This window comes from Lampetra planeri, unplaced genomic scaffold (assembly GCF_965212315.1).
Source record: "Lampetra planeri unplaced genomic scaffold, kcLamPlan1.2.h2 scaffold_327, whole genome shotgun sequence".
Classification (NCBI taxonomy): domain Eukaryota; kingdom Metazoa; phylum Chordata; class Hyperoartia; order Petromyzontiformes; family Petromyzontidae; genus Lampetra; species Lampetra planeri.
Window position 1 is genome coordinate 11,914 of NW_027615150.1, and position 22,410 is coordinate 34,323.

Sequence of the window (22,410 nt, forward strand, 5' to 3'; positions counted from 1 at the left end):
GGGGGAGGGGCGCGGGGGGGGCGGGGGGAGCGGGGGGAGCCGGCCCCTCCCCTCCAAGCTCCTGCTGCCCCTCGCTGAGGCCCAGGTAACCCACAACCCCTCCCCCCGCATGGTGGTGGTGGTGGTGGTGATGGTGGTGACGGTGATGGTGGTGGTGGTGGTGGTGATGGTGGTGGTGGTGACGGTGGTGGTGGTGGTGACGGTGGTGGTGGTGACGGTGGTGACGGTGGTGGCGGTGACGGTGGTGGTGGTGGTGGTGGTGGTGGTGACGGTGGTCATGGTGATGGTGGTGGTGACGGTGGTGGTGGTGATGGTGTTGGTGGTGACGGTGGTGGTGACAGTAGTGGTGGTGGTGGTGACGGTGGTGGTGACGGTGGTGATGGTGGTGGTGGTGGTGACGGTGGTGCTGATGGTGGTGATGGTGGTGGTGATGGTGGTGACGGTGGTGGTGATGGTGGTGGTGATGGTGGTGGTGGTGATGGTGACGGTGGTGATGACGGTGGTGGTGGTGGTGACGGTGGTGGTGGTGATGGTGGTGGTGGTGGTGACGGTGGTGGTGGTGATGGTGGTGGTGGTGCCGGTGGTGGTGGTGACGGTGGTGGTGGTGATGGTGGTGGTGACGGTGGTCATGGTGATGGTGGTGATGGTGGTGGTGACGGTGGTGACGGTGGTGGTGACGGTGGTGGTGGTGGTGGTGACGGTGGTGACGGTGACGGTGGTGACGGTGGTGACGGTGATGGTGGTGGTGGTGGTGACGGTGGTGGTGGTGGTGGTGGTGACGGTGGTGGTGGTGGTGGTGGTGACGGTGGTGGTTGTGACGGTGGTGGTGGTGACGGTGATGGTGGTGGTGGTGGTGGTAACGGTGGTGGTGGTGACGGTGGTGACGGTGGTGGTAATGACGGTGGTGGTGGTGACGGTGGTGGTGGTGGTGGTAATGACGGTGGTGGTGACGGTGGTGGTGGTGGTGGTGACGGTGGTGGTGGTGACGGTGGTGGTGGTGACGGTGGTGGTGGTGGTGATGGTGGTGGTGGTGACGGTGGTGGTGGTGACGGTGGTGACGGTGGTGGCAATGACGGTGGTGGTGGTGACGGTGGTGACGGTGGTGGCAATGACGGTGGTGGTGGTGACGGTGGTGGTGGTGACGGTGGTGGTGGTGACGGTGGTGATGGTGGTGGTGACGGTAGTGCTAGTGATGATGGTGATGATGGTGGTAGTGATGGTGGTGATGGAGGTGGTGGTGGTAATGGTGGTGGTGGTGTTGGTGCCTGGAGGAGGCGGGGTTACCCTGCTCTCCCGCCCTGGTGGTGGTGATGGAGGTAGTGGTGGTGATGTTGATGGTGGTGGTGATGATGATGGTGATGGTGTTGGTGGTGGTGGTGGTGGTGACGGTAGTGATGGTGGTGATGGTGGTGATGGTGATGATGGTGGTGGTGTTGGTGCCAGGAGGAGGCGGGGTTGCCCTGCTCTCCAGCCCTGGTGGTGGTGATGGAAGTAGTGGTGGTGATGTTGATGGTGGTGATGATGGTGATAGTGGTAGTGGTGATGATGGTGATGGTGGTGGTGATGATGGTGGTGGTGATGGTGTTGGTGCCAGGAGGAGGCGGGGTTGCCCTGCTCGCCCGCCCTGGTGGTGGTGATGGAGGGACTGGAGCCGCTCATGTCCGGCATCCACAACTGGAACTTCCCCATTTTCGACCTCGTGGAGCTCACCGGGGGGGCCTGCGGTCAAATCCTCAGCCAGGTCAGTGCACGGACGGGTGTGTGTCTGTGTGTGTGTCTATCTGTGTGTGTACGTGTGTGTGTGTCTATCTGTGTGTATGTGTGTGTGTCTATCTGTGTGTGTGTACGTGTGTGTGTGTGTCTATCTGTGTGTATGTGTGTGTGTCTATCTGTGTGTGTGTACGTGTGTGTGTGTGTGTACGTGTGTGTGTGTGTGTACGGCAAAACAACCTCCTACCTCCTTGCGGTGCCGGATGGGCAACACTGTCGTGGACATTGCTGTGGGGGGAGGGTCAATGCCCATTGGCCTCTCCCCTCATGGCATCTGTGACCACCACAGTGGCTAAACGGGGGCTCTGGACGGGTGCGAGGGGCTGGTAACCCCTCCACCTTCAATTAATTACCACGAGACTACGATATAAACATACAAATGTAACAAATAAGCTTGTGCCGGAGGCCCCAGGGGGACAGGCTTCTATGACGTCTCCTGGCCAAACCTCATTTGGCGGAGCCAGGAGATTGAATCTTCACCCTCGGAGCTCCTCCAAAAACAGCCAAAAACCACTATGGGTGGCCACGTGGAATATTCGAATGCTCACTGCGAAGGAGAGGCTGCCACTCCTCTGGCGGGAGCTGGACCGGTACCGTCTGGATCTCTGTGGTATTCAGGAGGTCCGGTGGACCGGCTCTAGCTCCTGCCACCATGAGGGGTGGACAGTCCTCTACTCGGGGCAGGAGATTGCCAAACAACAGGGTGTGGCTCTTCTTCTGAACAAAAGAATGAAGGGGGTGTGGGTGCGTGCCGGTGAGGTGTGGGAAGCTGTAAGCCCCAGGCTACTTTGGGCTCGCCTTCCCATCAACTGAAGGCGAGGAGTGGTGGTCGTGGTTACTTATGCCCCCACCGAAGACGAACATCCGTGGAGGGATGCAGACAAGGCCAATGAGTCAGATGCCTTCTATGACCTCCTGTCACAGGTGCTGGCTAATGTGGCCACTCGAGACAGAGTCATCTTGTTTGGTGACTTTAATGCCCGAGTTGGTCATGATGCTGGCACCTGGTCTGGAGTTATTGGAAGGCATGGGCCAAATCAGCTCAATAACAACGGTAGGAGGCTGCTATATTTTTGTGCAGCCCATGGGCTTGTAATTACCAACACGCTGTTCTGGCATCGGCACATCCACATAACATCATGGATGCATGCCCGGTCCAAAAAAGAACATCTGCTAGACTACATAGTGACGGAACAGCGGATGTGGGCCCATGTCCTTGACACCAGGACCTACCGTGGAGCTGATCTGCCCACTGACCATCGACTTGTCATCTGTAAGATGCGCCTGCCATTCTTCCACTCCGGTGGTGGGTGTACACCCAGGACCCCATGCAAACCCATAGTGGCCTGGTCTCAGCTAGCTGATGAAAGATGCAAGCGAGAATTTCATCATCACATGCGGCTGGGGTTGGCATCGTCCCCCACGCCTCCTGATGTCGAGGGGAAATGGACGAGTTTTAGGACTGTGGCTCATGCAGCGGCAATGGCTGCTTTGGGTATACGGCCCAGACCTCCCCAGAGACCCTGGCTGACAGAGGAGGTGTTCAAGCTGGCTGAGAAAAAGTGACAGGCCCACTCTCATCGTCTACAGCATCCCACATCGGAGAATGAGGAGGGTTACCGCAGCCTTCCCTTGGAAGTTTCGGAGAGCCGTGAGGCGCTGCAAGGATGGTTGGTGGTCGCGGTTTGCTGAGGAGATGGAGTCGGCCTCAATGGCCCGCGATCACAAATCGCTCTTTTATTCCATTAAAAAAGTAACCGGCAGCACCACGCCTATTACCATAATTAGGGGAAAGAACGGTGATCCAATCTCCGACCACCAGGAACAGATTTGCAAATTTGCTGAGCATTTCTGTGAGGTCCTGGGGAGGGGAAATCCCTCAGCCTAGAAAACATCATGGCACAAAGTGGGCATGACCCTGCTGAGGCTGCGGTGCCTCAAATATTGGAAGAGGAAGTCACCCCCTGTGAGTGGCTGGCTGAGGTGCCATCTGTTGAGGAAGTACTGAAGGCGATCCGGAGCCTGAGACCAGGAAAGGCACCGGGCAGAGATGATCTCCCAAGCGAAATGCTGAGGGAGGGTGGCGTTTGTGCACAGACTGCCCTACATGACGTCATAACAACCGTCTGGACCACTGGACGCCCTCTTTAAGAAGGTGGGACCGCACAGACTTAACAACTACAGGTGCATCTCACTCCTCAGTGTGCCGGGAAAGTTCCTGGCAAGGATTATTCAACATCGCCTTGCTAGGCACGCTGAAGAGAGGCTTGCGGAGCCCCAATGTCGTTTCAGGAAAGGGCGGTCCTGCACAGATGCCATATTTTCTGTCCGTCTGCTACAGTAGAGATAGCTGCCTATTGTGCAACCATGTTATTAATGCCGATGATCTGGTAATTGCGGCTCACTCAGAGGAGGCGTTGGAGGTGCTGCTGCTGAACCTGGAGCTTGCCACTACGAGGTGGGGACTTACCATCAGCCCCACCAAAACTAAGCACCTGCCTGGGTATGTTGTACCATCGGACACTCCACCCACACAACTCCCAATCGGTGATGGGGCAGTTGTGGAGAGAGTGGAGGGTTTCAGTGTCATCTTCTTGGTTCTTTCGGTAAAGTCACGTAGAATGGAAATAATAAAATAATAAAAATAAAACTGCATTTATTTGTATTATTTTATTATTCCCATTGTAATGGAAATAATAAAATAATAAAAATACAAATATTACATAATTAACTTTAATTATTTTATTATTTCCATTCTATGTAACTTTACCGAAAGAACCAAGAAGATGAATCCCTGCAGTCACGAAAGCTTTAAATCGAAAGTTTCAGTGTCCTCATGACCGGCTCCGGTATGACAGCAGAGGTCTCACTCCGAATCAGTTGGGCGGCATTATCTTTTCATCGGTTGCGTAACGCTGTGTGGCTGGGCTGGCTGCCTGGGCTGGGCTGGGCTGGTTGACGTTGCCAGCCGTTGTTTAGAGCAAAGAGCGAACTTCCAGGAGAACCTGAGACCAGCGAGCAATTCCCGACGGGAATGAGACGACCTCCCGAACCACAACCAGTTGCACCACCTTGCCGGGTTGAGCCGCTGGTTTGGATGTCCGGATTAACCCCCAACCCCCCCACCCCCTCAAGGAAAAGCTAAGTGAATGCCCCCCTCCCCCCGTGTGGTGGTGGTGATGCAGGTGACGTACCGCCTGTTTGAAGACACGGGCCTCTTTGCGCTCTTCAAGATCCCCGTGGCGGAGTTCATGCGATACTTCCACGCCCTGGAGAGCGGGTACCGCCACATCCCCTGTGAGGAGACGCCTCTCCCTCTGCGACGCCCCTCCCCCCTCCATCGTGATCTCCTCATTAGCACCTCCTCATTGGGATCTCATTAGCATCTAATTAGCATATCCTCATTAGCATCTCGTCATTAGAATCTCCTCAGTCTCAGTGGCATCTACTCATTAGCATCGCATTAGCATCTCCTCATTAGCATCTCCTCATGAGCATCTACTCATTAGCATATCCTCATTAGCATCGCATTAGCATCTACTCATTAGCATATCCTCATTAGCATCGCATTAGCATCTACTCATTAGCATATCCTCATTAGCATATCCTCATGAGCATCTACTCATTAGCATCTCCTCATTAGCATATCCTCATGAGCATCTACTCATTAGCATCTCCTCATTAGCATATAATCATTAGCATCTCCTCATTAGCATATCCTCATTAGCATATCCTCATTAGCATCTCCTCATTAGCATATCCTCATTAGCATATCCTCATTAGCATCTCCTCATTAGCATATCCTCATTAGCATATCCTCATTAGCATCTCCTCATGAGCATCTACTCATTAGCATCTCCTCATTAGCATATAATCATTAGCATCTCCTCATTAGCATATCCTCATTAGCATATCCTCATTAGCATCTCCTCATTAGCATATCCTCATTAGCATATCCTCATTAGCATCTCCTCATGAGCATCTACTCATTAGCATCTCCTCATTAGCATATCCTCATTAGCATATCCTCATTAGCATATCCTCATGAGCATCTACTCATTAGCATCTCCCTATTAGCATATCATCATTAGCATCTCATTACCACATCATTAGTATTTCCTCATTAGCATCTCCTCATTAGCATATCCTCATTAACATCTACCCATTAGCATAACATCATTAGCATATCCTCCTTACCATCTCATTAGTATCTCCTCATTAGCATATCCTCATTAACATCTACCCATTAGCATAACATCATTAGCATTTCCTCCTTACCATCTCATTAGTATCTCCTCATTAGCATCTCATTAGCATGTCCTCATTCGCATCTCCTCAGTAGCATCTCCTATATCCGCATTAGCATATCATCATTAGCATCTACTCAGTAGCATCTCCTCATTAGCATATCATCATTAGCATCTCCTCAGTAGCATCTCCTATATCCGCATTAGCATCTCCTCATTAGCATATCATCATTAGCATCTACTCAGTAGCATCTCCTATATCCGCATTAGCATATCATCATTAGCATATCATCATTAGCATCTACTCAGTAGCATCTCCTCATTAGCATCTCATTGCCATTTCCATATTAGCATATGCTCAGTAGCATTCTCATACCCTCATTAGCATCTCATTAGCATCTCATTAGCATCTCATTTGCATCTCGTTTGCATCTCATTAGCATCTCATTTGCATCTCGCTTGCATCTCATTAGCATCTCATTTGCATCTCGCTTGCATCTCATTAGCATCTCATTAGCATCTCGCTTGTATCTCATTAGCATCTCATTTGCATCTCGCTTGCATCTCATTAGCATCTCATTTGCATCTCGCTTGCATCTCATCAGCATCTCATTTGCATCTCATTAGCATCTCATTTGCATCTCATTTGCATCTCATTTGCATCTCGCTTGCATCTCATTTGAATGCGCAGCAAGGGACCAGTTTTAATGCTCGGAGCTGTTGTTGTTGACGTGGTTGTTGCCTGTGCTGTTGTTGACTTCATCCTGTGGTGTTGTTGTTGTTGTTGTTGTTGACGTGGTTGTTGCCTGTGCTGTTGTTGACTTCATCCTGTGGTGTTGTTGTTGTTGTTGTTGACGTGGTTGTTGCCTGTGCTGTTGTTGACTTCATCCTGTGGTGTGGTGGTTGTTGTTGTTGTTGTTGACGTGGTTGTTGTCCGTGCTGTTATTGACTTCATCCTGTGGTGTGGTTGTTGTTGTTGTTGTTGACGTGGTTGTTGTCCGTGCTGTTGTTGACTTCATCCTGTGGTTGTTGTTGTTGTTGACGTGGTTGTTGTCCGTGCTGTTGTTGACTTCCTCCTGTGGTGTGGTTGTTGTTGTTGTTGTTGACGTGGTTGTTGTTGTTGTTGTTGACGTGGTTGTTGTCCGTGCTGTTGTTGACTTCATCCTGTGGCGTGGTTGTTGTTGTTGTTGTTGACGTGGTTGTTGTCCGTGCTGTTGTTGACTTCATCCTGTGGCGTGGTTGTTGTTGTTGTTGTTGACGTGGTTGTTGTCCGTGCTGTTGTTGACTTCATCCTGTGGTGTGGTTGTTGTTGACGTGGTTGTTGTCCATGCTATTGTTGACTTCATCCTGTGGTGTGGTTGTTGTTGTTGTTTGTGGCTCTAGACCACAATCGAATCCACGCGACGGACGTGCTGCACGCCGTGTGGTACCTCACCACGCAGCCCATCCCCGGCTTCCCCGAGGTCCCCCGCGACCCGGACGACACGGCCGGTCCGTACGCGGGAACAACACGGGGATCACGTGGGGAGCACGTGGGGAGCACGTGGGGAGCACGTGGGGAGCACGCGGGGAGCACGCGGGGAGCACGCGGGGAGCACGCGGGGAGCACGCGGGGAGCACGCGGGGAGCACGTGGGGAGCACGTGGGGAGCACGAGGGGAGCACGAGGGGAGCACGTGGGGAGCACGAGGGGAGCACGAGGGGAGCACGTGGGGAGCACGCGGGGAGCACGTGGGGAGCACGTGGGGAGCACGAGGGGAGCACGAGGGGAGCACGTGGGGAGCACGCGGGGAGCACGCGGGGAGCACGAGGGGAGCACGAGGGGAGCACGTGGGGAGCACGTGGGGAGCACGTGGGGAGCACGGGGGGAGCACGTGGGGAGCACGTGGGGAGCACGGGGGGAGCACGTGGGGAGCACGCGGGGAGCACGCGGGGAGCACGCGGGGAGCACGCGGGGAGCACGCGGGGAGCACGCGGGGAGCACGCGGGGAGCACGCGGGGAGCACGCGGGGAGCACGCGGGGAGCACGCGGGGAGCACGCGGGGAGCACGCGGGGAGCACGCGGGGAGCACGCGGGGAGCACGCGGGGAGCACGCGGGGAGCACGAGGGGAGCACGTGGGGAGCACGTGGGGAGCACGTGGGGAGCACGTGGGGAGCACGTGGGGAGCACGTGGGGAGCACGCGGGGAGCACGCGGGGAGCACGTGGGGAGCACGGGGGGAGCACGTGGGGAGCACGTGGGGAGCACGTGGGGAGCACGGGGGGAGCACGCGGGGAGCACGCGGGGAGCACGCGGGGAGCACGCGGGGAGCACGCGGGGAGCACGCGGGGAGCACGCGGGGAGCACGCGGGGAGCACGAGGGGAGCACGTGGGGAGCACGTGGGGAGCACGTGGGGAGCACGTGGGGAGCACGTGGGGAGCACGAGGGGAGCACGAGGGGAGCACGTGGGGAGCACGTGGGGAGCACGTGGGGAGCACGTGGGGAGCACGAGGGGAGCACGAGGGGAGCACGCGGGGAGCACGCGGGGAGCACGCGGGGAGCACGCGGGGAGCACGCGGGGAGCACGAGGGGAGCACGAGGGGAGCACGTGGGGAGCACGTGGGGAGCACGTGGGGAGCACGTGGGGAGCACGTGGGGAGCACGTGGGGAGCACGAGGGGAGCACGAGGGGAGCACGTGGGGAGCACGTGGGGAGCACGGGGGGAGCACGGGGGGAGCCTTTTGGCGTCATCTGGTCCAACACCATGTGGGACTAGACTCTAAGGAAAGCTGTCTCGGGTGTGGACCAAGCAACTTCAAGGACGGTGCATACATTATCAGAGTTGTGTTTTTTGTTTGCATTATGACTGCAGGTATTGTGGTCTATGCAAACATAAAAAAGGTGTCGGTTTTGTTGCCAGATAAAAGGGTAAAAAACCATCTTCTTGGTTCTTTTGGTAAAGTCACGTAGAATGGAAATAATAAAATAATAAAAATAAAACATTCTAAAATAATTCTCACCACGTTTCGGCTACAACGCAAGCAGCCGTCCTCAGGTGGAGACAGACCTGAGGACGGCTGCCTGCGTTGTGGCCGAGACGTCGTGAGAATTATTTTATTATGTTTTATTTTTATTATTTATTATTTCCCTTCTACGTGACTTTACCCAAAGAACCAAGAAGATGAATCCCTGCAGTCACGAAAGCTTTAAATCGAAATTATTTTATTATGTTTTATTTTTATTATTTAATTATTTCCCTTCTACGTGACTTTACCCAAAGAACCAAGAAGATGAATCCCTGCAGTCACGAAAGCTTTAAATCGAAATTATTTTATGTTTAATTTTTATTATTTTATTATTTCCCTTCTACGTGACTTTACCCAAAGAACCAAGAAGATGAATCCCTGCAGTCACGAAAGCTTTAAATCGAAATTATTGTATTATGTTTTATTTTTATTATTTTATTATTTCCATTCTACGTGACTTTACCCAAAGAACCAAGAACACGAATCCCTGCACTCACGAAAGCTTTCAATCGAAAGGTAAAAAAACAATTATCATAGCAACGTTGTTGTCGTCCTTGTCATGGTGCAGCGTTCACAAAGTCGCGCACGTGGGGCGCGACGGGAGACGTGGAGTCGGGGTCCTCCGAGTGGCTGCCGGGCGACACGGAGTCGGGGTATGGGTGCCTGGCGTCGGTCATCCCCGCGCTGGAGCTGATGGCGCTGTACGTGGCGGCCGCCATGCACGACTACGACCACCCGGGCCGCACCAACGCATTCCTGGTGGCCACCAGCGCCCCGCAGGTACGCCTCGCTTGCTCACGACGCCCCGCTCACTCGCCACGCCCCGCTCACTCGCTCGCACGCTCACCCGCTTACTCGCCCGTTCACTCGTGAAACCGGTCCACTCGCCCGCCCACTCGCCCGCTCACTCGCCCGCTCACTCGCCCGCTCACTCTCCCGCTCACTCGCCCGCTCACCCGCCCGCTCACCCGCCCGCTCACTCGCCCGCTCACTCGCCCGCTGACTCGCCCGCTTACTCGCCCGTTCACTCGTGAAACCGGTCCACTCGCCCGCTCACTCGCCCGCTCACTCGCGACGCCCCGCTCACTCGCCCGCTCACTCTCCCGCTCACCCGCCCGCTCACTTGCCCGCTCACCCGCCCGCTCACTCGCCCGCTCACTCGCCCGCTCACTCGCCCGCTCACTCGCCCGCTCACTCGCCCGCTCACTCTCCCGCTCAATCGCTCGCCCGCCCGCTCACCCGCCCGCTCACTCGCCCGCTCACTCCTGGCTCAGGGGCCCAACATCACCAGCGAATATCGCCAACCTGCTCCCGTGCCTCCCTCCCGGGGCCACCTGCACTTGACCCGTCGTCGCGCGCGAGCTACACGGGTGGTCCGTAATCCTCCGCCTTTGTGCTCACCCCCCCTAGGCCGTGCTGTACAACGACCGCTCGGTGCTGGAGAATCACCACGCGGCAGCAGCGTGGCACCTGCTGATGTCGCGGCCCGAGTTCAACTTCCTGCCGGGGCTGTGTCACGCGGAGTTCAAGAGGTTCCGCTTCCTCGTGATCGAGGCCATCCTCGCCACCGACCTCAAGAAGCACTTTGACTTCCTCGCCGAGTTCAACGCCAAGGTTGCCTGCCACGCGTGTGTGTGTGTCGCTGTGTGTGTCGCTGTGTGTGTGTGTTGCTGTGTGTGTGTGTTACTGTGTGTGTGTTACTGTGTGTGTGTGTCACTGTGTGTGTGTGTGTCGCTGTGTGTGTGTGTGTGTTGCTGTGTGTGTGTGTGTGTTGCTGTGTGTGTGTTACTGTGTGTGTGTTACTGTGTGTGTGTCACTGTGTGTGTGTGTTACTGTGTGTGTGTTGCTGTGTGTGTGTGTCACTGTGTGTGTGTGTTACTGTGTGTGTGTGTTACTGTGTGTGTGTGTCACTGTGTGTGTGTGTTACTGTGTGTGTGTTGCTGTGTGTGTGTGTCACTGTGTGTGTGTGTTGCTGTGTGTGTGTGTTACGGTGTGTGTGTTACTGTGTGTGTGTGTCACTGTGTGTGTGTGTGTCACTGTGTGTGTGTTGCTGTGTGTGTGTGTCACTGTGTGTGTGTGTTGCTGTGTGTGTGTGTTACTGTGTGTGTGTTACTGTGTGTGTGTGTCACTGTGTGTGTGTGTGTCACTGTGTGTGTGTGTGTTGCTGTGTGTGTGTGTGTCACTGTGTGTGTGTGTGTTGCTGTGTGTGTGTGTCGCTGTGTGTGTGTGTGTCACTGTTTGTGTCGCTGTGTGTGTGTTACTGTGTGTGTGTGTCACTGTGTGTGTGTGTGTCGCTGTGTTGCTGTGTGTGTCGCTGTGTGTGTGTGTGTGTCGCTGTGTTGCTGTGTGCGTGTCGCTGTGTGTGTGTGTTACTGTGTGTGTATGTTACTGTGTGTGTGTGTCACTGTCTGTGTGTGTCGCTGTGTGTGTGTGTCGCTGTGTGTGTGTGTCACTGTGTGTGTGTATGTGTCACTGTGTGTGTGTCACTGTGTGTGTGTGTCACTGTGTGTGTGTCACCAAAACTAAGCACCTGCCTGGGTATTTTGTACCATCTGGCACTCCACCCCCACAACTCCCAATCGGTGATGGGGCAGTTGTGGAGAGAGTGGAGAGTTTCCCATACCTGGGCAGTGTGCTTATGACCGGCTCCAGTTTATCAGCAGAGGTCTCACTCCGAATCAGTCGAGCGGCAATATCTTTTCGTCGGTTGCGTAACGCTGTGTGGAAGCTACCTGGTCTGTCGCTCCGCACGAAGCTTCAGGTCTTCTCGGCCACGGTCATTCCCTCCCTTCTCTACGCTTGCGAAACGTGGACCCCCCTAGTGGAGCATCTTCGCCGGTTGGAAACATTTAGGCTGGCCTGCCTACGATCCATCCTGGGTTTAACCAGGCTGGATTGTGTGAGGAGCTCACAAGTCCTTGAAAGATCTGGGCAAAGTCCTATCAGTGAGCTCCTCCGGCAGGCAAGGCTGCGTTGGCTGGGTCATGTAGCCCGCATGCCCAGCCACCGCATGCCTAAACAGCTTTTGTTCGGCCGGATCGAGGGGGCTAAACGGGCGCGGCACGGGCTAGAGAAGAGATGGAGTGATGTGGTACAGGAGGACGTGGAGCTGAGTGGACTTGCCGATGACTGGTACCAGCGGTGTCAAGATCGGCCTCAGTGGAGGAGGCTCGTGAAGGACGCTACTGGGCAGTTGGAGGCAGTCGCCCTCCAACAACAACGGAGGGCGGAGGAGCGACGCTCACAACAACGAGCGGAGCGCCGGGTGGCTAAAGCACAGCAAGTTGGCACAGTAGGGGGCACAGGTGGTGCATCAGCCAGTCGTCTCGGTCATCTCGGTCAGTCGACCCGTGGCACCTGGGTCTGCCCCGTGACCTCCTGCCAGCGGGCGTTCGACACTTCACGTGGCCTCAGGGTGCACATGGCCTGGCACAAGCGTCGTGGTGACGTCACCGCCACTTAGTGGCGAATGGCGGTTGTTGTTGTTGTCACTGTGTGTGTGTGTGTCACTGTGTGTGTGTCACTGTGTGTGTGTCACTGTGTGTGTGTCACTGTGTGTGTGTGTTGCTGTGTGTGTGTGTGTGTCGCTGTGTGTGTGGGTAACTGTGTGTGTGTTGCTGTGTGTGTGTGTTGCTGTGTGTGTGTTACTGTGTGTGTGTGTTGCTGTGTGTGTGTCACTGTGTGTGTGTTACTGTGTGTTTGTGTCACTGTGTGTGTGTGTGTCACTGCGTGTGTGTCACTGTGTGTGTGTGTGTTGCTGTGTGTGTGTGTGTCACTGTGTGTGTGTGTGTTGCTGTGTGTGTGTGTCGCTGTGTGTGTGTGTGTCACTGTTTGTGTCGCTGTGTGTGTGTTACTGTGTGTGTGTGTCACTGTGTGTGTGTGTGTCGCTGTGTTGCTGTGTGTGTCGCTGTGTGTGTGTGTGTGTCGCTGTGTTGCTGTGTGCGTGTCGCTGTGTGTGTGTGTTACTGTGTGTGTGTGTGTGTCGCTGTGTTGCTGTGTGCGTGTCGCTGTGTGTGTGTGTTACTGTGTGTGTATGTTACTGTGTGTGTGTGTCACTGTCTGTGTGTGTCGCTGTGTGTGTGTGTTACTGTGTGTGTATGTTACTGTGTGTGTGTCGCTGTGTGTGTGTGTCACTGTGTGTGTGTATGTGTCACTGTGTGTGTGTCACTGTGTGTGTGTGTCACTGTGTGTGTGTGTCACTGTGTGTGTGTGTGTCACTGTGTGTGTGTCACTGTGTGTGTGTCACTGTGTGTGTGTCACTGTGTGTGTGTGTTGCTGTGTGTGTGTGTGTGTCGCTGTGTGTGTGGGTAACTGTGTGTGTGTTGCTGTGTGTGTGTGTTACTGTGTGTGTGTTACTGTGTGTGTGTGTTGCTGTGTGTGTGTCACTGTGTGTGTGTTACTGTGTGTTTGTGTCACTGTGTGTGTGTGTGTCACTGCGTGTGTGTCACTGTGTGTGTGTGTGTGTGTCACTGTGTGTGTCGCTGTGTGTGTGTGTGTTACTGTGTGTGTGGGTTGCTGTGTGTGTGTCACTGTGTGTGTGTTGCTGTGTGTGTGTCACTGTGTGTGTGTTACTGTGTGTTTGTGTCACTGTGTGTGTGTGTGTGTCACTGCGTGTGTGTCACTGTGTGTGTGTGTGTGTCACTGTGTGTGTCGCTGTGTGTGTGTTACTATGTGTGTGTGTCACTGTGTGTGTGTGTGTCGCTGTGTGTGTGTGTCGCTGTGTGTGTGTGTTACTGTGTGTCGCTGTGTGTGTGTGTGTGTTGCTGTGTGTGTGTGTCACTGTGTGTGTCACTGTGTGTAAGTGTCTGCGCACTGTGTGTGTCTCACTGTGCATGTGTGTCACTGTGTGTGTGTGTGTCACTGTGTGAGTGTGTCACTGTGTCTGTCACTGTGTGTGTGTCACTGTGTGTGTCGCTGTGTGTCTCACTGTGCGTGTGTGTCACTGTGTGTGTTTATGTGTGTGTTTATGTGTGTGTATGTGTGTGTATGTGTGTGTGTGCGTGGTGGGGAGCAGCGGTGTAGCGGTGAGCGCTACGCTGCGCTACGAACCTGGCGACCCGGGTTCGATCCCCGCTCACGGTCAACATCAGTGAGGATTATTTGAACCGGTCCTGAGCCTCCTCTAGGTCGACTCAGCCTCAAATGAGTACCTCGTGCTATGTGTAACTATCGCCGCTGGGGAGACAAAGGCGGCCGGGCGTGATGCTGGCCACCCACCCCCTCGTGTGCCGTGCCGGCCTTCATAGGTGCTCGCTAACAGCACTTGCCCCTACAGTCCATGTGGGCTATACAGTGGGTGTCACTGTCTTGACCTCCGTCTCTCCGCTCCCTCCCCTTCCTCCACTCATTCCCCCCCCCCTCCCATCCCTCTCTCCATTCCATCCCCTCCACTCCCTCCCTTCCCTCCCTATTCTCCCTCCCTCTCTTCCCTCTACTCACTCTCCTCCCTCCCTCCATTCCCTCCCTCCACTCCCTCCCCCCTCCATTCTCTCCCCTCCCTCCCCTCCACTCCCCTCCCTCTCTCCATTCCCTCCCTCCACTCCCTCCCCCCTCCATTCTCTCCCCTCCCTCCCCTCCACTCCCCTCCCTCTCTCCATTTCCTCCACTCCCTCCCCTCCACCACCTCCACTCCATCCCCTCTACTCCCTCCCTCCCCTCTACTCCATCCCCTCCACTCCCTCCATTCCCTCCACTCCCTCCCCTCCCTCCCTCCCCTCCCTACACTCCCCTCTACTCCATCCCCTCAAATCCCTTCCTCCCCTCTACTCCCTCCCCACTCCCTCCCTCCCCTCTACTCCCTCCATTCTCTCTCTGCCCTCTACTCCCTCCCCACTCCCTCCATCCCCTCCCTCCCCACCTCCCCTCCACTCCCTCCCCACTCCCTCCCCTCCCTCTCTCCACTCTCTCCCCTCCACTCTCTCCATCCCCTCCACTCCCTCCCCTCCACTCCCTCCCCTCGTCCTCGCCAGGTGAGCGGCGCGGACGGCACGGGCATCGACTGGAGCCAGGAGAACGACCGCCTCCTCGTCTGCCAGATGTGCATCAAGCTGGCGGACATCAACGGACCGGCCAAGATCCGGGACCTGCACCTCCGCTGGACCACGGGCATCGTGAACGAGTTCTACCAGCAGGTGGCAATCCCCGCTCACTCGCTCTCACCGCTCGCTCGCCCTCCCCGTTCGCTCGCCCTCCCCACTCTACACGCAGCGGCGCTCTCGATCGCGCGGGTTTCATCCGATGTGCGGACGAACAGCGCACACGCTCAGATTTTTGACACGGATCGCCACCGCGTGGATTTTCCGATGGAACGCCAGAGGTCGCAAACGGGTTTTGATTCCTTACCCGTACCCGTACCCGGCCGCACCAGGGTCGCAACCGGGTATCCGTACCCGTACCCTACCCGTACCCGGCCGGGTATCGGGTAGGGTACGGGTATCGGGTACCTGATTGCGACCTCTGGGATGAAGCCATGTTGCAGGCGCGGGTGGGTTGATTCTAGGAACTTGAAGTGTGAGAAGAGACAAGACGTTGGGAAATGAGTGACAAACGGTGACTCACCAGTGACTCACGGCCTACCCGTACCCGTACCCGGCCGCACCAGGGTCGCAAACGGGTATCGGGTAGGGTACGGGTATCGGGTACCCCGGTTGTGACCTCTGTGGAACGCCCACATTAAGTGGATAAACGCCGGAGCGCGTTTGCTGTTCTTGGGGGCGTTTGCTGCAAGTCACGTGGTGCTTCAACCGAACAAATGCGCGTGCTCCGGTGAATCCGGAATCCCCGCGATCACCCTACAGTACAGTAGTTGCAATATCTTTGCAACAGTGGGGCGCAGTTTTTGATTGATGCTGATTTGGCCGTCGCTCTGCTGCTGTCAACCACTCAGTCTTCTGCTGGGCGAGAGCAGAAACGTGTTATCACTGAGCACACGCATCGCTCGCTAAGCTATAACTATATTACTGGTGTTTGGCATAGAGATCTGCGGAAAATGGAAATATTTTTTGGGTCATTAGCGATCTTGAATTTTTTCCGCCGCTGTGCCTCCCCATCATTAGCGCTGATAATCTAGAGTAGACCGCATTTGGAGTTTGCGTGCGTGCGTGCGTGTGTGTCCGTGTGTGATAGTGTAGCGGTTAGCGCGCTGCGCTATGAATCCGGCGACACGGGTTCGATTCCCGCTCACGGCCAACACCAGTGACGATTATCTAAACCGGTCCCGGGCCTCCCCTAGGTCGACTCAGCCTAAAATGAGTACCTGGTGCGGTGTGTAAACATTGCCACTGGGGAGACAAAGGCGGTTGGGCGTGGTGCTGGCCACCCACCCCCTCGTGTGCCGTGCCGGCCTTCATAGGTGCTGCTCGCTAACAGCACTTGCCCCTACAGTCTGTTAAGGCTAGATGGGGGATCTTTGTCTTTGTCTTGTGTCTGGACAAAGTCCCATCGGTGAGCTCCTCCGGCAGGTAAGTCTGCGTTGGCTGGGCCATGTAGCCCGCATGCCCAGTCACCGCATGCCCAAACAGCTTTTGTTCGGATGGATCGAGGGGGCTAAACGGGCGCGGCACGGGCTAGAGAAGAGATGGAGTGATGTGGTACAGGAGGACGTGGAGCTGAGTGGACTTGCCGATGACCAGGAACAGGTTTAAAGACGTATTCTTACGTATTTTGTCGTCATCGTTTTGATACTGCTGCTGTATACTTGGAGTTTTTGCGACGTGTCTCCTGTCTCTCTCCCCGTGGTCGCGTCCAATTTTCTCCGAGTGCCCTACGGCAATTATTTAATTAGTATTTGTATCTTTATTTTATTATTATTTTACTTTTTTAGCTCTCCCCCTCCACATTTTTAGAATCGATGTCGCCGCGCGTTTAGAAGCATTTGGGCTGCTGCTACGAATTTATAAATTTCCACCCCACGATGACGACGACGACAACGATGATGACGATGATAGCGATGATGACGACGACGATGACGACAATGATGACGACAATGATGACGACGACAACGACGATGACAACAATGATGATGATGACGACGAAGATGATGACGATGACGACAATGACGACGACGAAGATGATGACGATGACGATGATGATGATGATGACGACGATGATGATGACGACGACGACGATGACGACGATGATGACAATGATGACGACGACGATGACGACAACGATGATGACGATGAAGATGAAGATGATGACAATGATGACGATGATGATGATGATGATGACGACGATGATGATGATGATGACGATGACAACAATGATGATGATGACGACGAAGATGATGACGATGACGACAATGATGATGACGAAGATGATGACGACGACGATGATGATGATGATGACAACAATGATGATGACGACGACGATGACGATGACGAGCCACCACTTCGTTTGAGCAGCCGTCGTTTGTGGTAGCCGTGGGAGGGGGGGGTGGGTGGTCGCTTTTGAAAATAAGCTCTACGCAGCTCGGTGGGGCCTTCTTACCTCGTTAAATAAAAATGTAATTACGGGACGGGCGGGCGGGTGCTGGTAGTATTAATAATAATAATAGTTCAATTTGTAACGCGCTGGCAAATTTGCAGACGTAGTGGCCGCAACTCAGAGGCGCGGAGCCAAGCTCAGAGTCGCTCGAAAGCTCGTGGTATGTAGAGGTGAGTTTTTAAGTCTCTCTTGAAGGAAGCGATTGAGGTGATGCTGCGAATGTGCAGAGGGGTGACGGCGTTCCAGACTGTTGGGGCTGCTACCGAGAAGCGGCGCATAGACACGGTGACCATCCTGGATCTTGGTATCAAGCAGTGGCGGCTCCTGCAAAATCTCTCAGGGGGGGCAAATGTCTGGATGATTTATAAGGATAAGGTCCACCCATGCAATGGATACATTAACAGCTTAAGCATGTAAAGGCAACTTCACTTCTTTAATATTAATGAAAAATAAAGTGACTCTTACAATACATCTTGTTTGTTTCTATACTCAATATTGATGTACAATCCACTCAAGTTTCTTTTATTAAAGATTCCACTAGGTGGCGACAAATAATATTGTTGGATGAAACGTGCTTACGTATGATGACGTTAGCACGTATGATGACGTAAACACGTTAGTTCGAGCCCTCCCGGAAGCCATAGAGAATGCATTGCAGCGCCCCCCGTTCGAAAAAAATCATCTTTGAATGTAAGTCTATGGGGCCACTCGGGGCGATTCTCAGCCGGAGTGAAATCGCCCAAAAAGAGGCGGTACTCCACAGAACGTGACATGATGCTGATTGGACTATATCCAGAGGCACAGTGACGGCTAGCGTGACTCTGCGGTTGAATGACATTGGTGGTGCGTCGCCCAATCGCCCTAATGAAGAAACCGCCCCTGGTATCAAGAGGAGGTCGTGGGTCGCGCTGCGCAGACATCTGCCGTGTGCTGAGCTGCAAGTTGTCAATAATGAAGATTGGTACGGCGGGCAGGCGGATATGAAGGCATGGTGGCAGAGGCAGGCGATCTTGTATGTGACCCTACTGGCAGTGGTGGTGGCGGTGGAACCTCGGGTCTCTGTCCTCCCGTTGTCAGGGCGACGAGGAGGCGACTCTGGGTCTGCCCGTGAGCCCCTTCATGGACCGCACGGCGCCGCAGCTCGCCAAGCTCCAGGAGTCGTTCATCACGCACATCGTGGGGCCGCTGTGCCGTTCCTACGACTCGGCTGGGCTCATGCCGGGGGCCTGGGTGGAGCGCGGCCCCGACGAGGCGGGGCGGTCCGCGTCGTCGGACGACGAGGAAGACGACGAGGAGGAGGAGGAGGATGAGGAGGAGGACAGCGATGAGGACGGCGACACGCGGAACGGTAAGCGACGCCGCATTGTCGCCTCGCTTGGATGCGACGGGTTAGCGAGTTGAGGGACTGTCGCGTTCATGGGGTGACCGAGGTGGGGGACCGTCGGGTGTAGGGAGACTAAAACAAGTATAACCCGTAAAAACAAAGTTTTTCACTATAAATCCTTTATGTGCGTGGCAGCTAGAGTCCTCTCGTCCTCTGGCTTGAGATGGCTGCCACCTATGGGTCAGATGATTGCATGGCAGCATTAAGCAATTGGTAATTAAATATAATATTTTTGTCCTAAAAAGTGTAAAATTTTGGAATTTTTTTTCACGAACATTAATTGTCACGCACAACGAGTCTGTGTGGAAAATGTCAGCTCGATTGGATCACGGGAAGTGGGTTAAAAAACGACTGAAATAATTTGCACGGTCCTAAGCAAGAAAGCAAGTGAACTTAATATAAAGGATTTTAAAAAGATCTGCCCATGTCTTGCACCCACCCCCAGAGAGGCACCTCGCACTCCTCCAGGGTGTGGTGCGTGCACCCCAGGCTAAGAACCACTGGCTCAAGGGTCAGATAGGATTTGGGGTCAAGGATTAGGTCTAGGCAGCTGAACGTGCAGCTGCATAGTTCAACTGTAAATTATCAAGACGCAAAAAATGTCGACGTCCTTGACGTCGCTGCCCGGCAATCGATTTGACCACATCCTCCTTCAAGGGGTAGCGATGGAGCGACGTTGCCGTAAAATTTTCAGAGGGGGGGTTTGCCACCTTCGCCGACAAGACATCGTCAGCGTGAGGGCTCCGCCACACGTTTGAAACCATTGGCCTCTTGCCAGTGGCACGATGACGACGATGACCGTGGGGTGGGTCAGGGGCCAACACTGAAGGCTTACAGCAGGCCCGCAGGCCCTGCGATGTAGAACACCGCTCTAGGGTTCTAGATTTGAAGGTTTCGTGACTGCAAGGATTCATATTCTTAGGTTTTTTCGGTAAAGTCACGTAGGTAAAAAATTTTAAATTAATAAAAGTAAAAGTATCAAGTGATACAGCTATCGTGCTGTGACGGTTCCACCTTTAGACGGAAGCTTGTGTTGCCTCCGAAACGTCGTGATTTTTTTTTTACTTTAATTAATTTTAATTTTAATTTTATTTTTTTTACCTACATGGTGACTTTACCGAAAAAACCTAAGAATACCGCTCTAGGGCTCACCGCGTGCCTCACACACACGCCACTCGCGCGGTCTCCTGTTTCCTGTCGCCCGACGCAGCCAAGCGAATGAAGAAGAAACGCCCGCGCAAGTACTTCTGCCACCTGACGCACCACCTGCTCGAGAACCACGAGATGTGGAAGCGAGTGATCAAGGAGGAGGAGGAGGCGGCGGAGGAGAAGGAGGAGAAGGAGGAGGAGGAGAGGAGGAGGAAGGCGGAGAGCGCGATCGCGCCGGCCCGCGGCAGGAGACCGTCGGACCCCGAGGCCTCGTCCCAGGGTCGGGGGTCGCCGACGACGATGGCAGCGGAGGAGGAGGGGGAGGAAGGTGGCGACCGGCGGCAGTTCAGGCCTTGTGACGGTGACGACAGCGCCGCCGACGATGGCGATGGCGATGAGGACGACGGTGGAGTCGGCCGCGACGACGGGCGCGGAGCGGTGCGCAGCGCGAGCCGCTCCGACCCCCACCGCGTGCGGCGGAGGAAGAGGGCTCGCCGGTGCAGCCACGAAGGCGCCGCATCTCACGCGTGACGCGCCAAAGAGGGACTGGGTGCGTGCGGTGGTGCGAGGCCTGCACGGAGCGAAGCCTGCATGAGGTTTGAATGGGCGAGGCCTACCCGAGGCCTCACGGGGTGAGGCCTGGGCAAGGCCTGCACGGAGCGAAGCCTGCATGAGGTTTGAATGGGCGAGGCCTACCCGAGGCCTCACGAGGCAAGGCCTGGGCGAGGCCTCACTGGGCGAGGCCTAACCGAGGCCTCACGAGGTGAGGCCTACCCAAGGCCTCACGGGGTGAGGCCTGGGCGAGGCCTGCAGGGAGCGATGCCTGCATGAGGTTTGAATGGGCGAGGCCTACCCGAGGCCTCACGAGGCGAGGCCTGGGCGAGGCCTCACGAGGCGAGGCCTGGGCGAGGCCTCACGAGGCAAGGCCTACCCGAGGCCTCACGAGGCCTCACGAGGCAAGGCCTGGGCGAGGCCTCACGGAGCGAGGCCTTCGCACGACAAGACCTGGGCGAGGCCTCGCATGGCGAGATCTGCGTGAGGCCTTCACGGGGCGAGGACTACGTGGGTCCATATAGGGTAAACGTAAGGGACCAGGTACCCCAAGCGCCATCTATGAAGCGCTGTGCAGGGCTGCAAGCCTAAGGCCTCGCCTGCGCCGCGGCTTTGAATGTCCCATGGCCGTGTTTCTTGTATTTAAGCACAAAAAAAGAAACGTGTTTGTTTTTCTCTCTCTCTCTGTCACAAAAAAGCTCTTCACGATGTAATCTTCCCACACTTGAGCACTTGGAGGGGGTCCCCAGCGGCGAATGCCTTCGTCCGGACCCCTCCCGTTCTTCCCTCTCAGGGTTTTGAGTCACGTTTTGTACCGCAGGAACATGCACACCACCTCTCTAGCCTTGTGGAGTGAGTAGCCCCGTAGTGTCCCGTCGGTCTACCCCCTAACCCCACGACCCCCACCACCCCCACCACCCCCACCACCCCCATCCGATGGAAGCATATTTTACGAAGTAATAATAATTTAGTCTTAAGGTATAAATGTTGAAGGACGCAAACGGTACGATCGTTGATGACGACGACGTAAAATCGATACGCGATTGAACTTTTGGGCTAGGCACCCCCATTCCCCCCCGCCCCCTTCCCATCCTGTAATGGTTCGGGCCAAATTGATGCCGTTAAGAAGCCTCCAAACATACCCGACTGGCGGAATTTTTTTTTAATCGTCGCCCGTAACATGGGCATCGTAAATAACGACAATGATCGTTTTCGACCAGCTCAACGGTTCAGTTTGAGAGAACGATCTCTCACCTTCCGGAACTCCGGCGGCGAATGTGGCGGGTGGCGTCACCTGCCACACACAATTGCGACTCGCATCCGACGCAACTTCGGGTAACCCCAGGAAGCCGGCGCGAGACGCTCGGCGCAGTCCAAAGTGAAATGCCGCATGCATCTCCATTGTTTCCAACGTGGTCGCGATAACACTGGTCAACAAAAAACACAATTTTTTTTCTGGCCTGGACTTTTGCAGCTGTTTTAGACTAATTTCAGGGTGCCGATTCCAAATCTGATCTCAGATTTGCTCTATCACATCTCATTTTATGCTTTCGGCATACCCCATTTTCATTGATTTTACCCGAAATTAACTCTGTCACTTATGATTGCAAGTTGTTACGAGTCAGTGACTGCTTTAGTGTTAAAATACGGTGCTGTATTTTTAGGATAGTGTGTTTATACTATCATTTTATGTAGATATCCACATTCATTTAATATTTTTCTTCTGCAGTTTTTATTGAAAATGCAATATTTGATATCTCAAAAAACCTGATGCGATAGACAAAAACTGATGCCAGATTGGGAATCAGCACCCCCCAA

The 22,410-nt window shown here is 54.7% G+C and overlaps 1 protein-coding gene across 1 annotated transcript; it reads left to right on the forward strand.

Annotated features, from left to right (window-relative positions):
* Positions 1-23: 23 nt before the first annotated feature.
* LOC144740884 (cGMP-inhibited 3',5'-cyclic phosphodiesterase 3B-like) lies at positions 24-21,507 on the forward strand. The gene is made up of 9 exons (XM_078623586.1): positions 24-85; positions 1,595-1,741; positions 4,956-5,067; positions 7,401-7,508; positions 9,592-9,803; positions 10,434-10,637; positions 14,993-15,154; positions 18,585-18,855; positions 20,102-21,507. The coding sequence occupies exons 2-9, from the start codon at positions 1,637-1,639 to the stop codon at positions 20,569-20,571; spliced, it is 1,644 nt and encodes a 547-aa protein (XP_078479712.1). The 5' UTR covers positions 24-85; positions 1,595-1,636; the 3' UTR covers positions 20,572-21,507.
* Positions 21,508-22,410: the final 903 nt, after the last annotated feature.

Coding starts and splice junctions, on each gene's coding strand:
- LOC144740884 (XM_078623586.1), top strand. CDS start 1,637: ATGGAGGGACTGGAGCCGCTCATGTCCGGCATCCACAACTGGAACTTC. Junction 5,068..7,400: donor CGGGTACCGCCACATCCCCT/GTGAGGAGACGC, acceptor TTGTGGCTCTAG/ACCACAATCGAATCCACGCG. Junction 15,155..18,584: donor TGAACGAGTTCTACCAGCAG/GTGGCAATCCCC, acceptor TCCCGTTGTCAG/GGCGACGAGGAGGCGACTCT.